The sequence below is a fragment of the Falco cherrug genome, chromosome 15 (assembly GCF_023634085.1).
Source record: "Falco cherrug isolate bFalChe1 chromosome 15, bFalChe1.pri, whole genome shotgun sequence".
Classification (NCBI taxonomy): domain Eukaryota; kingdom Metazoa; phylum Chordata; class Aves; order Falconiformes; family Falconidae; genus Falco; species Falco cherrug.
Window position 1 is genome coordinate 2,197,754 of NC_073711.1, and position 16,235 is coordinate 2,213,988.

The 16,235-nt window shown below is 38.4% G+C and overlaps 1 protein-coding gene across 7 annotated transcripts in view; it reads right to left on the reverse strand.

The window, feature by feature from the left end:
- Positions 1–16,235, reverse strand: part of C15H8orf48 (chromosome 15 C8orf48 homolog) — a 114,309-nt gene that overhangs the window by 93,174 nt on the left and 4,900 nt on the right. For 5 of the 7 annotated variants that reach the window (XM_055727121.1, XM_055727120.1, XM_055727123.1 and 2 more), the window contains exons 3-5: positions 13,347–13,579; positions 10,733–10,885; positions 9,509–9,603 (exon numbers count right to left, since the gene is read on the reverse strand). In XM_055727121.1, the coding sequence (XP_055583096.1) occupies positions 9,509–9,603; positions 10,733–10,885; positions 13,347–13,579 (481 nt within the window). The remainder of the gene's footprint in view (positions 1–9,508; positions 9,604–10,732; positions 10,886–13,346; positions 13,580–16,235) is intronic. The other 2 variants (XM_055727119.1, XM_027809302.2) reach the window with 1 other exon arrangement.

Genomic DNA, 16,235 nt, shown 5'->3' on the forward strand with positions numbered 1-16,235 from the left:
ACGCCACCACTGACTTGCCCCCAAGTAGGCTTTGTGCAGATCTCAACCCTTTGAGATCAGCAGCTCCACCAGTTTTAAACCCACTTCACTATCCATCTATCTGGTCCATATTTCATCAGTTTGTCTATGAAACAGTCTTACTGACAGTGCAAAAAGCCTCTCCAAATTCAAGATAGACAACAGCCCCCACTCTCCTTCATCCACCAGGCTAATCACTTCATTGCAGAAGGCTACCAGGTTGGTCAAGGTTATTTTCCCCTCTCATATATCCATGCTGACTACACCCAATTACCTTCTTGTCCTTAATATGTTTGGAAATGGTTTCTGGGAGGGTTTGCTGTTACCTTCCCAAGGGACTGAAGTGATGCTGATCAGCCTGTACTTCCCCAGATCCTCCTCCTTGCCCTTCTTGAAGGCAGGACTGAAATTTACTTGCTTCCAGTCCTCTGAAGCATCCCACAGGTCACCATGACCTTTAAAAACTTACTGAGAATGGCCTTGCAATGACACTGTCCAGCCCCCTCAGCATTTCCTGGGTGTAACCCAACAGCTCCCATGGGTTTGTAAATGTTCGGTAGTATCTTTAAGCATTCCCTAACTCTATACTCTCATATCAAGGGCAAGTACTCACTGTGCCACACTTTTCTACTGGTCTTACGAGGGCTGGGATTGCTGAGAGCACATCTGACCAGTAAAGACTGAAGTGAAAAAGGTATCGAGCACTTTGGTCTTTTTCATGTCCTTGGTCAACACATTTCCTGCCCCATTCAGGTCCACATTTGCCCTAGCCTTTCCTTTGCTGCAGGTATACCTAGAGAAGCCCTTCCTCTTGCATTTGTTCCTTGCAAGACTCATCTCCCAATGGGCTTCAACTTTCATACCGCCATCCCTGCATGCTCCAACAGTGTCACTCTATTCCTCACAGATGACAGGTTCTACCTCCTACATGCTTCCTTTTCACGTCTGAGTTTTGTCAGGAGCTCCCTGTTCACCCATGCAGACTGCCGGCCACCATCACCAAATTTCCTGCACATTGGGATGGACCGTTCCTGAGGTTTTGGTAGGTAATCCTCAGAAATCAGCCAGATGTCCTGGACCGCTCTTCTCCCCAAGAGTGTCTGTGTTAGAATCTTCCAAGCAAGTCCCGGAAGAGGCCAAGGTCTGCTCTCCTGAGCTTCCATGGCAGCACTCTGGTGGTGTCTGTGATCCCAGTGAGCCCATCATCTTGCAACTTCTGAAGCCCTCTAGTCCCTCCTACTGTTTTTTCTCCACACTCCGTATGTTAGTGTACAGGCACTGCAGACAGACACCTGGTCATGTTGATTCCTAGGAAAAAGCAAGAGCTTCTCCCATAAAGCTGCCTTCTTGGCACTTATTTCTGTGCAGACACTTGAGGCAGGCCCCCTTCAGCCGTGTTTTGCAGTTTTTGAGGTTTCTCTCATCTACATCACCCTGCACCCTTTGCTTGCCAACTTGGTTCACCAATTCATCCACAAACAACAGGAAGAAGCATTCTTTGCCCTCAAGAATCTTCAAAGCAAGGCAGACTAGACAGTGGTGGTAGCATTGCCACATCACCCACAGACACTGGGTGGTTTGGTTATAGTCGCTCAGGAGTCTCCAGCAGAGCAAAGAACAGAATCCTCAGACATTGTTTTAAAGGGCTGGGATTTGTCCATAAAAGTAGTCTCCTTCTCCCAAAATGCAGCTGAAGCACAACAGTACTTTGCAGACATAAGATCTTAAAAGCATTCCTGTTTGTATTTTTGGAAATACACATACCTGAACTGATGGTGAAATAAGAGTTACAAATAACATCCACTCACCACCCTGGAACAGTACCGTACAATACCAGATGCCTAATGATTTTATATATTTTATATTCCCCATAGGAATCTGATAGCTGTGGATACATATGAGATGAGATGCAGGTTCAGGCAAGTATGACAAGATCTGATTTTCATTAGTGCTGAGGCATTCTACCCTCCTGGACTTTCACGTGGGTGGTAGACACTTAGCTACTCCATAAATCAAAAGGGCATTTCTCAGTTTAAGTCCTTTTATTGCAGTTTCTTTCTTTAGGCTACTTGAGAAAGATGTTGAATACATAGCCAAGTGGCACTAAAATATTCTATTGTCATAACCTCCTGATATACGACTTGCCAGTAGTACAACATGCAGACATTCATCAAAGATGCGGTATGTTGCACTTGTTCCCTTATGTGAAATGAACTTTCAATCAGCTTTACAAACACGCATATTTTTTTTTTGTCCTAAACTACAGTAAAATCTGGCTTTTAAACTTTCTTTAAAATAAACATTTATTTTTGACTATGTGAACATATTGTTCCAAACTGGCAAGAACTGCTCATTTACATCTTTTAACATCAACAGAATGCTAATCTATAGTAAACAGTCTTTATTACAAACAAGAACGTGCTGTTAATTAGTAAGAGAGACCCTCAGTTCTCTGCTAAGTTGAGTGGGATGAACCATAGATTTCTACAAAGAGGATGAATTGCAATTGCATCCTATCAAACAGAGCATCTCCAAACAAAGTTATGCTGCAAGATCTCCGAAACCTAATTATGGCCTCAAAGCATTTGGGAGTAGGGTGGAGGGGGTTTGGAGCAATCTGTTATTTGAAATAAATAGCTCTGAAAGTGCTTACAGATCCTCAAAGTAAAACATCCTGGGGCCAAATCCCACTGTCCTGAGTGGAAGCAGAAACCAGTAACACCAGACCAGACTTGTTCCTCATCAGATTGAACTCCAAGATGAGATTTGGAATAGGGGAGAGAAGTATGAGGGCAGACCAGCTCTTCACCTTCTCCAGACCAGCTCTTAACTTCAGAACTGCTCAGATGAGTACATTTTTTAGGATGTCACACACAGCATGTATCAAAGCCAAATGACTTAAACGTATTTGCAATTCTATCAGAATTATGAAAAAGTAAGGTTTTTAAATTCTAGATTACAGCTCACTGCCTTTAGGGGAGCTCACCTTTTAAATAATCCTGTGTCATTTCTCACCCAGGTCATTTTTCCAGATTCGAGATTTGCAATCAGTGAGGACATCTCCTAAACTCCAGTTAACGAGGACAAAAACCCCAAATCAAAATCCTCTCCAGACAAGCCAAGTTTGAGAGCAAATATCAAAGAAGAGAGGAAAATAAAAACCCTTCGTTAACATGAGAGCTGCTGTTTTGTAGCTGATTTTGTTAATGCCTATGATGTTCGCAAAACCAAGCCTGCCCCTCAGTAAAAAAATATGCCTTTGATTTCATTCTCTTTTGGGAATATTTAGGGGAAGAAAAAAAAAACCCTCTCACTGAAAAAAATCATAAGATATAAACTACGCTTGCTGCAGTACTTGTTTTTCTTTAAAGCCTGAGGATAAGCCCTGCCACCACAATGTTACTGGAAAATTGATTCGATTTTCTTCAATTATCTCTTCAAGAAAACAAAGAATCACAAACTGGCAGCCAGCTAAGCAGCTTTCCCCTGCCCCTTGATAAAGATGACAACAGCGTACACACATTTCTGACTTACACAACTTCGGATATAGACGACCTGTGCTGTAAAAACTTTATGACACACACTCTTATTCCTACGCTCGCTGGCTTCACAAACAAATAAAGCTTCTGAGCCTCATCTATGCCTGGAGAACCTGAGGAGAAAACAGTCTTACGAATGACACAGGTGACAAGGGAATCCTAGTCCTTGCTGCTTCAGAAATTTTGACTGAGTGAGAACACCTACTGAGTCCCAATGAGGCCCAAGTTTAAAGAAGTTCCAGTACCGGCACTTTTGGCCTCAACAGACTATGAAAACTTTGCTAAACTAAACACAACAAGAAACACTGAAACTAAGCAGCTTGAGGGGTCCCTCTCATCCACTATTGCACTGATAATAGTGCTGGTTATTATCTTCTCTTTGATAATGACATCCCTAGTAACCTACTGTTTTCACAAGTGGAAACTGAGAAGTAAAAAACTGCAGAAAGCACAAGAGGAGTATCAGAAAGACCAGGAAAAGAGCATTTTTCAAAGCACACCTGGACTTGTTTCATAAAAAAAAAAAAAAGATCCACCATGAAATACTCTTGCATTACATGAAAATGAAAATAATAAAAGAATGGCAACTATGAAATTTCCAAGCAAATATATCCTTGTTTTATCTCATTTATAAGAGTTGTTAGCAGTTTGGAGATTTCCTACAGCTTTATTACACATATATATATTTATATATTTAGTCTTACTTGTGCATAGTCAAACCAACGCAATCATGTATTTTTACTCCTATCGTGTTACTAAAACAGTAAAAATTTAACTCTGTTGCTCGCACTCTTTCAAAAATCCACTGGCCCATGCAAGGCAAGAGGTCAGACTTTTGTTAATGCAAACCAACACAGCTGATAAAAATCAGTGGAGTTGTGTTACCTTGCACCGATCTAATCATCTGGTTGAAGATTTTGAAAGAAATCTAATTGGAGTCTTAATCAGATTCACAGATACTCAGCAGTAACAGAATGGCCCTGGAAAGACTGTAGCTGAAGAACTTGTCACGGTTTTCAGCAACAGTTCCACCCAGAGAGCATGGGGGACCAAGCCCCAGGTTTGTTAGCAGGGGGTAAGTCAGCATTGCTTTCACGTAAGGTTCAGTGCCGAGAGGTGCTAGTGGCATTCCAACCCTAAGTGGATTAAGGACATCCAACATTAGCGGAACCTAAGGTACCAAGGGAAGAGCAAGCCTAACGCACTTTTTTAATCCGGCTTGTAATTATTTTTAAACCAACCATACAATGGTGTGTTTCTATTTTCATAGCCTGTAATATTATGTTACAGAAAAATGACAGATCTATTGTGAGTAGCATATAAGTAATATTTTCTAACAAAGTGATGGATGTAATATTAATATACGTAACTGTTTTAAAGAGTAGAAAACGTGTAAAATCACAAACAAAAACCCTGCTCAAGTATATAGCTTGCTTGCAATTACCATTAATGCTGTATGTATTTTTAAACAAGCTATACTACTGTGATGATGCTGTAAACTTACTTCTGTAGGAAAAAATATGTTCTATTTAAAAATGTCAATATGAAAGATGTAAATGTTCTTAAAGTGCTATCAACTAAAATTATTAATTTTCACAGAATATTCTAAAGGATTCTGTTACACACTACAGATATATTTTAAAAAAGTATTTATGGATCATACACACTAGTTAATGTGAGAACAAACAGTACTATTTTATTACAAAATAAATGAATAAATAAGCAATGAATATCCATGCCCAGAAGCTGGAAAATGTTTGGTTTGGGTTTTGTTTTTTAAAAGGTACCCTGATCAATTCTACAGGTAATTTGAAAGAAAGAACCTAGTACCTTACTGACAGAAGGTACACACTCCCCCTCATTTCCCAGCTACCCCCCATATGGACGATGCTGCTGTCAGTGCAGGCAAAGACTTTCAGAATCAGTTGTGGAGGAAAAAGTAAGAGTTAGCTAGTTATATAAAAACAGTGCAAATGTAGTATTCATAAGATTAATATATGTATTCACAAAATTTAAAAACATTTTTTAAACACAGTGGCATTTAGAATACCAACTCTGTTGCAGGCAGTAACAATTTGCACATAGTGTCTATGTTAGCTCTTATTGAGTGGAGACAATAAAAAGTCATTCTCTGAAAATCTTACTGAATGGTAATAAAATTACCATTTGAAGAATGCAAGTATATTTCAAAATGCTTTAAAAATACATAGCTGGAAGCATTCCAGCTCTTGCTGGAGTATGTATGATTTGGAATAACTGCACTGAAAGCTACAATTCAGGTTTTTACTGAAGAAGAATCTGGGCGCTGTGTCAGCTAACAATTTCACAGGGGAACACGAACGCATCCAGCAGCAAAACCATATCCTCAGTGACACCAGTTAAAATTTTTGCCAAGCTCCCAATACGAATAAATAGGTTCAGCTTCTCTTCTTGGAAGCTGATCAAACCGGCTATGGTAAAAAAACCCAACAAACTGGCTCCTGCCACACAACAAAACCATGACTGGGAGATGGATCTATGAAGAGACAGTGGTCCCAAGGGGGCCTGAAGCATTTCAGGCTCCAGTACAGCTTCAGAGAAAACATTCAAGATTAATGTAAGGACTACTGGACTGGTGGGACCAGGTCCCACCTGGCTTCAGTGACCTTGTTGCTCAAGCAGGAGGCTGAACTACATCCAGCGGTCCCTTCCAACCTTCACCATTCTGTGATTACATATTTCACCAGTAGCTGGAAACCAGTATTGAAATGTGTTTATATTTGTTCCCAGTTCATATCCAGGCAAATTAATTGCACTAGAACTTCATTCCCATTCAAACACATACTAGTAACCCATTGTGAATGACACAGAAGTTTATCATAGAGGAAAAACAAATACAAAGTCCCATGGCCCAACAGCTGTTTAGAAACAAGACTAAGAAATGACTGAGCCTGGAAGCCAGGTTAATTTTTTTTTCCCCAGAGAAAGCCACAGCAAATGAAAGTGGAAATTACATCGCTACAGTCCACAGGAAACTGATTTTAATGATAATTTGAGGAACATAGTTTTATCCAAAAGGTCAGTTATAAAGTATGACATCATGAAACCGGTTATCTCCATGCACATAATATAAAACAATGTATATAGGATAAACCCTTCTGTATTTGTACAAAGTTCAGAGCAATAAACTCTACATCTCAAATAATTCAAACGATTAAAGAATGGAACTGTGTAGCATGAAAGCTAGAAAGCAAAAGCCCCAAAGTACTTTTAATACGCAGATTGATTTGTTTCAGCGCTCAGCTGCTTACCATATGAATCACCCTTGATCCACCTCGCTCCTTTTATGCCCCAGCAAGCACAAACAATGAAGCAGATGAATAAATATTTCTTGATCATGGTTTTAGAGTGTTTCTTTAGATGAAAAGAAAAATCTACTGCTGAGGAAGGGGGCGGGGGGGGAGCTCCTGTGAGGGAAAAAGGAAGAGACACAATCTACTTCTTTTTTTTCCCCTACATCCTCCATGTCAGAACTTTTGAATCTCTAGTCTCAAACACTGCAGGATTATAAAATAAATTTAGAGACTCAGATCATTCATTCCATTATACGTCCCTAATCGCTGCTACAAGAAAGCAGAAGACAAACACTCATATCTCAGAGTCATTCCTGATGAAAAAAATGAAAGAACTGTAGTGAGCAGTAGGAAAACGTAACAGACATAAGCAAAATGTGCTTTGATTTTTCAGAGGAGCTATTTGAATTGTCTTTGTAACATTTATGCAAACAAACAAGAACTGTACAGGCACTGTGCTGTGTGAGTATGAATACTATTTTACAGACAAATATTGTCAGATGCCTAACTCAAACACCTCATAGTTCAATATATTTACATAAAGGCTTGACAAGAGTTGCAAAGAAGTATTTCAGTATTTCTAGAAAGCACCTATATACTGTAAGCAAAAATATCAACAACTCTTCTTTACTTATAAAAATAACCTACAGTTAGAGTCCTGGAACTCAATTTCTGTGGTTTTCTGTAAGGTCTGAAAGCTGTGTTCATTTGCAATAACAACAAAATTACATTTTCAAAGGATTCAATTTCTGATCACCACTTCTGTATCTGACAGCCCTTATGAGACTTCACATGGAATAATGGGCACCCTTTGCCTCGTATTGGGCAGGCTGCTAGAGACTTCGAAAGACTCAACAGAAAAGGGAAGCGTAGCCCAAAGCAAACAAGGAACAGAGATGGAGTATCTAAAAAGAAAAGGTTTGTAAGATGGGAAGATAGGAGATTTAAGGGACTTAAACATTTCTAAGGATTGTAGAGTAATGGGAAGGAACAAGTAGCAGTTTATTCATTATATAGGTAGCTATGTATTCTGTAGTGACAATTCAGAAGTTAAAGCCAAGCTAGGGGAGTATTTTTCATGGACTATTAAACCTGCTGTTCACAAGAAACAAGAATAAATTGCCAGTGATGCAGTGAGGACAACTAGCTTTGAACGACTCGGGGCTGCATTGTTTTCTCTTGGGGCTTGACCTACTCAGGATCAACTCCCAGGTGAAGTCACCCAAGGTAGGTTTTTAAGCAACAAAAGGCAAATAGTCACTAAGATAGGTGGGCCTATCTACCTCTGTACGCTAGCACTTCTTTTCAGATTTTCCATTGATTTGTGGGAAGCGAAAACAAGAGGCTAAACAGCCCTCAAGCACTCCTATAAACAATATATAGCATACAAATGAAAATAACTACATGGGTATAAAATACCAAACCAACTTCAACAATACACATCCTCATCCCAAAACAGACAAATAAAACTCAACAGTAAGATTTAATCCTATTTGCTTTATAACAAAAACTCAGTATGAGTTCATAGATAAGGACATTTCCCCAAGATTTCCACAGACTTCAGAGATCTGAATGCACAGCAGTCAGGGAACTGGAGACCGAGGAGAGTCAGTAACTCTATGACTCACACAAGTCCAATGGCCACAAGGTCGCTGCAAGAGCGATGCAATGAGCTCTTGCTGTCAGCAACAGTCAGAAAGGTGGGCTGCATTTGTGCCCACAGATAACACATGTATTTTTGAGGCTATAATGAAGATTATTTCATTGTTTTACTCACAGAGCTGGCATAAATCCATTTTATTTGAATGTGTACTGAATGCCAGTCTTCACCCAGATATATTCTTTTCTAGTCTAGTAACTTTTGGCATCTTGAAAAATCACAGATAATTCCAACAAATTCCAGAGTATATTCAAAAAACAGTCAAAATATTATTTGGCATCTTATCCCAATTTTAATCTATGTTATTTTTTTCTGTTGCTAGACACCTATCCTATGTAAGTTCTATGATTAATTTAGGATCATTTCTTGTCCTGTTGGCATCTGCAGTCTTGCTGATTAATTTCTGTTACAGTCTCATTATTTCAGTTCTATAAATAGTCCATTTCATTTTACTCCTTTCTATAGTTACTTTGCAACCCTATTTCTCCTCCACCTGGGGCTCTCACTTGCAATTTAACATGAGACAGTGGGCAAAGACTGAGCTGAAACCCAGTAATTACACCTCCCTGGCCCAAAAAACAGAATAATTTACTTTTCTTATGGATGGAAGCAGCTGTGAGCTGCTCTGAAATCCCACAAGCAATCCCACAAAAAACAATACTTATTACTTGTCAGATTAATAATACAAAGTGTGGGCTTCCGTAATTTGAAAAATGTATATAGTTGGATTACTATATTGCAACATTTGCATTTAGGAAGAATGAAGACTTGAATCACAACCCAGATGCCAGCGTGCTGGGCATATCTGGTTCCACCTGCAAGAATACTAAACCACCACCCAATTCATCACTGACAAAACAGGTTATATCCACAATCGTTGGCATTCAGTACATGACTGCCCACAGAACTCTCCCAGTTCTTTATGTCCTTGAGTTATGTTTACTACTTTCAGGCCTTACATTTTCTGACCTTTCAGCCTTTGCCATAAGTTCCTGGGATCCTCTGAAGGTTTGGGAAAGCTTCTGAGTGCTTCTCCTATAAGTGTAAGCACATCCTGAAATAAAAAGGAAATATGGAAATTACTTGGTTTTGTATTCCTGCTATTTCTCATGTCCTGTAGCACAGGACTACCACTGCCAGCTACAAGAGTCCCTCAAAAGCAACTGAGCAGGCAGCACTCAGCATAATTTTGCCGGATTTTCAAAGCATCCTGTTTAAAAACTCTGCTGAACAGTGTGGCCAGCGATCTGCCTCAAAGTAAGTTTCTTCCCTGAGGAGGGGAACGAAAAAGAAGGCAAGCCTTTTCAGGGAAGCTGAGGGAAAACCAAGAGAAAAAAAAGTGAAGCCTCACTTCAGACTGAAGCTCTCAAATCTTAGGTATGGAGCAAATGAGAGTCAAAAATCAGAAGACTGTAATTATTAAGTAAAAAAGAATGTGTGGTACAGCGCACAAATTTCTGCCCTGCTTACAAACACAGAAAGGCAGATCTCGGGGCTTTTGGAAGCACTACTTATTCATTGCTCAGAAACGACCTGCTTTCAGTCTGACTCCCTTTCAAGAAGTGAGAGTTTTTCCTTCAGGAAGAGGATCATCCTGAGAAACAGCAGAGAAGACCCAAGGAATTCTGTAAGTTTCAGCTTACACTGCCTACCATCTTTTCCAGAGGTATTTCCTAACACAAAGATCCAAGCTTTATTGACAGCAGATGCAGACAGAAGACGACAGTTCTTCCAAGAAGAAATGTCAGTGTATCCAAGAGGCCTTAGCCTCCATAACATGTTGCAGTGTCCTACATAGACTCCTATACCAAAGGATGCATAAGGAAGACCAGTACGAGTGTAGTTACCTACTATCACATCATTTTGTTATTTACCATTCTGACTTGGACAGCCCATCAGAAAACAAACTGGAAAATAAACCAAGGTGTACCCAAAACAATTCCAGGACATCCTGGGAAAGACCTTCAGCTTATACAAATCAGCAAGCTAAAATGACTTGATCTGTATGTTAGTCCCAAGCATTTCATTAATGATACAGAGCGACAAATTCTATTTTGATTTGCACTGCATTCAGGTCAATCTGATCTCATTGCCATAAATCAGAGCGAAGTCTGGCTTACAGACTCTTCTGTTACAGCATGTATAAAAATGTACCACAACTTTTTTAAACAATGTTTGCTTACTCTGGAGTAAATCTGTTCTTCCAGTTTCTCTTGGATTAAAGCACTTTCCATTAGAATCTTCTTTTGTCTGAGAAAGGTAATCTCGGCTAGCTCTGCTTCCTTCTTCTGACAGTCAGGGCACATCAAAGATTCGTGAATTTGAGCTTCTGTCACCTGAAAGATGAGACTTTGATGCAATGAGCCTGTCCTAGCAATATGGCCACTCTATTAAGAACAATCAATAAAAATAAAGATATAGATACTGTCTCAAGACAAAAATTTGCTTTTGTAGGCAGCTGTAAATTATTTCATAATCTTTGTCACTATCATCTTGATGAGCCTGTCTGAATGTTTTCACACTAAACATACTTGGCTTTTCCCCAGGCATTACCCCTTCCAACACCGATAGATAATTTTAATGGAACCAAGTTATCTGTATCTCAGAACCACAGCACTGATCCGTACCATACTACTTTTTGTAACAGGCAAAGTTTTCCTGATGGTTGAGGTTGCATGGACATTACTGACCTCTTCCACAGAAACTACAACCTTCAAAAAAGGAAGTCATGAGATTGCCAAGCAACATATCAGTGACCAGCCAATACCAACTGTGAGGATACAGTTATACTGGCAAAAAAATTGTTTTAATTAGTATAACCCATTTAACCTTGGGTAGATGCTCAGTACAATTTTGCCAATGTAAATCTATACATATTTTGCTAGCGTTAAATATGTTTAGAGCACCACCAGCCATTAGTTACTCTTGCTTAATGAGTACCTGATGTTCCAGGAAGCCAGCCTGTGCATGCTAATCAATCTTCCACAATAGCAAATACAGTAATTCCTGAAGGCTCAATTATGTTAAATTAACATGTTTTACTCCACATTTCGAATACTTGACCATCACAACTCAGTAACAGCCATTGTTAATCAGCAATAATTCCACCATATGTAACTGCTTGTCTGTAATGAAGCTATAGGAACAGCAGCGTTCCTACGCTGACAGTATACATAAGGGCTTAAATACCAACCATAGAGGTTATAATTAACTTTGTAAATTTTAAGAGGTAAATAAACCCTGAAGCAATTCGTTCAAATGTCTACATGCAGCTCCAAGTCAGAACACAGACAAAGTTCTACAGTTTTCTTTCCATGATAAACAGTACTACTTATAAATTCCTATGTTATTTTATCGACCATGAAATTTTAAGCATATTTAATAGCATTACACAAATTCCAGTATTTGCTATTTCAAAAATGCACAATAATTTTATCTGATGTAATTTACACAGATTCCATCTGGCTACATAAACACAGTAAATTGCTACAAAAGCAGTGGAATCAATCCCAGAAAGTCACGTCTCTGTCATCTTCTTCCTTGATTTCCTCTGCTCTGCATAAAAACATTATTATGTGGCGGTAAAGACAGAAGCAAATACACATAGCAGTCAAAATTACTTTTCTTAAAAAAAAACAACTTATTACCACACTGTAAGACGCAGTAAAAATTCTACAAAATTTGGATGGTGGGTTGGTTAACATTAACATGATGACAGAATACAGACTGCTGAAATTTTAAAACAATTTAAATGAACTGGAAGCCTGAAATCATCATCATGCCAGAACTGACTTTAAAAGTATTGCTCCCTGCTCACCTGGCGCAGGCTTTGCAGATGAATATGCTATCACTTTTACTATGCTATACGGCAATAAATGAAAGCCAGCAAAAGCGATAGAGAGAAAACAAAATAAATGACTATTCAAAGCTCATTTTTTATCAGAAATACAGAGATGCAGACATTCTGTACCAATTTCAAACCACGCATAGACATTTGCCAAGGCCCAGATTTATGGGCGAAGGCATCTGTAGGTAATGGTCAGTACTCAAATCCATGTAACCGCATATTCAAATCCAGATGCAAGCACAAAGCAAGGATGCGAGTATCACTGGCCAAAAAAATCCCAGCCTTGAGACTCTCAGATGCAGAGCTGAAGGCAAGGGCTGTGTCAGAATGCCTGTCCTATTGTGGGGAAAAACACACTGAGCTGGTGAAAAAGAAAAACACTTTGAATTGTGAAAAGACGATACAGATGCTTCTTAGTAAGGGAACTGATGCCATCAAGATACTGTTGGATGTGCTTTAATTCTTAATATTACCAAACGTCTAAAAAATCTGGGAGCAGGGGGGAGGTCTTGCCTTTGGAATACTTTTAATACTGGAGTCACAAAGACCCCATGATCAAATAATATGCAGGACATTTCTATAAACAGCAGTTGCAAATGTAACCAGAAAACAAGACTTCTTCTTCAGTTGATTCAGGGCTTACCGTGGTCTGCAATAACTGACCATCGCAGCCTCACTCAATCACACAAAACATTTTTTTTTTTAAATCACCAGACAATACTTTATAATGATCAGATTATTTAATAGCAACAGTTCTGCAGTAATGTCTAATAAAAAACCAAAAAATTAGAAAGGTGTATCTTGAAATACCAAGCAAAAATCCCTTTCAGAGGCCTGAGCATGGCATCAGCAAGGTCTGCCTGATTTGAGCCTCATATTACAGCTTTTTTATTCAGTGGTTCTCCCAACAGCACAGGCAAAACATACAATTTTTTTCTCCCTTTCAGTACCTGTTTAACAGTCTCTCTGATATTTTTCAGGCGGATTCTGTTCATCAGCTCATCAGGAACAATGCAGTTCAAATCATTTGTCTCCCGTTTCTTTCCTGTGAATCTGTGCTGCAGCTTTCTTGACTTGCCACCAGTTGCCTGCCTAGAGATCAGCTGCTGTCGCATCTTACTTATCTTAATGGTGCAAAAAGCCCGGAAAGCATCCAGTTCTCCATCTAATAATTCAGTAATTTCTGTCAGGCATAAATCAATAAAACAAAAGTGTCAATTACTGTATCAGGCAAAGAGAAGAATTAGTGGTCTTCCACCTCTGTGACCTTGTATTATCTAATTAAAAAAAAACCCCAATGTCAAGTCTAGAGGCAATGACTGTAATAAAACAGTGCAGAATTTAAATAAAAATCTGGATCATAATTGTAGGAACTTGCACAATAAACATTGATATTAATAATCTCCAAAGAGGGGAGGGGCTAAGAACCCTAAAGAATTAGATTACTTAATGATACAGCACAAATATATTACTAAATCAAGTACTTAAATGCTATAACATTAAACAAACTGAGTTTCAATGACTGCCTAATACAGACTTAGCTTCTTCCTACCTGAAACTGCAACTTGCCAAACTACAATGAATTAACATTTTAAAAGAGCTACTTATCTAGTAACTCTAAGGAGCAACTCAGAAGACACTGAAAAATTACAAGCAGTGTCTATTAAAGTAACTTTGGAAAACACCTCACATATATTCTACAACCTATGGTTCGGCTTTTTTTTTTTTTTTTTTTTTTAGAAATACAATTATATTAGAAAATACTTATCTCTAAAGCATCAATAATAATTTCCTAAATTCTTTATATGACCTTGTTTAAACAGTATCTTTCACCCTTTCATCTTCTCTTATCCTTCCCAATGGCATGTAATAATAAATAAAAACTGAGAGATTATACTTCAGATGGGCAGGTAAGGATGGATTTACAACTTCATTCACTGCTTAGCGGGAGATTTTCCACAGGCTTAAACACAGCCAATCAATACAGTATTTCATGAGCATCAACATGTAATGATGCTGTGTGGTACTATGCAGCCTTAAGAGACCACTGTTTTCAACTACTTACACAGGGTAGAGTACCTTTCTGTCTTTATTACATGGATTTTACTTTTATGCAACTACTGAACCTCAAATAAACACTTTAATGTGTGTAATTGAAGAAAAAATGAGAAGACAAAGTATTACAGAAAGCATTACTAGAAGTCTTGCGAATACCTCTGCATATAGCTAATGCTAACACAGTGTTCCCTTCTCAGGACTCCACTCTGACAGCTAAAAATTAGCCAGACAACTGGTAATAACTACAGAGGTAAGGTATGGTCAGTTTGTTTTAACTCAATGTATTCAGAAACAAATTATACTGCCCATTTAGCTCAAATGTACGATTATATAATTGGGGAAAAAAAAATCCATCCATATTGTCAGTTTCACTCATTTTCAGTGATTCAGTTTTACTTTTTTTAGACAAGTACTACATATTGCAGGGTGCATTATCTGAAAACTAGTATACTGGCATTCCAGTCCTGTGGGGTATCTTGGCATAACCACAACACAAATCCTTAAAACACTGAACAACATGAATGTAAAACTCTGCCTAAATCTGTTACAGTTAATTTAGTCTCACGTACACAAGATAGAACTGTGGAATTTTGAAAGGAAAGTGATTATCCCTTCAGAAATGCAGTTGATGTGTATAAAGGGTAAGTGGACCTCTAGTTAAGACTAAGCAAAGCACGAATCCGTGAGCTTTGCTTTACGGACAACAAGGAAACAATGTGATTTAAGGGCAACTACCACAGTTCAGAATCAAGTGTTGTAAAACAATTTGTTCCTCCCCTAAAAGATGATGTATCAAATTGGCTAAAGAAAAAGACATAGTGATAGTTTATAGACAGATGAATAAGAATTAACATTAATTTAAAATGCAATTTAACCAAAAAAATTTCTTGGGTAGGATTATAAACATTTGAGTTGAAACCACCATTTCAGTCATCAGGTCATTTTCCTTACAATTGCAGTGTAGAATCCCTATAAAACAGTGAAAATCATGTGCCACTACTGGGTTTAATCACACTAACAAAAACAGTGGCATATTCATTTATACTGGACACAGAATGAATAAAAAGATTTAAAAGTTACTATTGTAGGGAGGAAAAAACCCACAGAACAAAGCATTGACATATACCAAGTTGAGTACTCAACTTTGTAAGTAAAACACAAGGGGTTTGCTGAACGTTTTGTAACAATTTAATATCAGTCTAATTCACTTAAGTTTCTCCTGATATATAGAAGTGGATTTTAATTAAGATTCGGTTTCTAATATTGCACTAATTGTGTGGTGCCATATACCCGCTCATTTGCACCTACAGATATTAGAAGAAACACCAGCAAAGAGAACAGCAATTTTTAAACCTGACAGCATGACCAATTTCAAAAAGTTATTGTTTAACATCAATCCATGTTTAACAAAATAAGCTCAGAAGGAAAAAAATTATCAAGGACTATAATTTTACTGAAACAAGAGCAAAAAATTATGGCAAAAGTCAGCACACAGTTGAGTTCTGAATACTCAGCCTTTAACTGCACAAGGACTATTTACACTTTCAGATTTTCTTCTAGGTACATGTGGTTCACCTGTCCTTCAGCTGAAAGGAGAGAGGTGCATACAAGAGGGTCTAAGCACCCAATTTGGTGATTGGTTTTATTTCTTGTGATTTTCACATATTCCCTCCCTTCCATCTTTGAACTAGACATGCTCGAATGCTCAATCTTGTGCTTGTGGTGGCAGATTTAAATGCCACTGCATGTCTGTCTACAGTGAATCCCTCCTAGTGCCAATT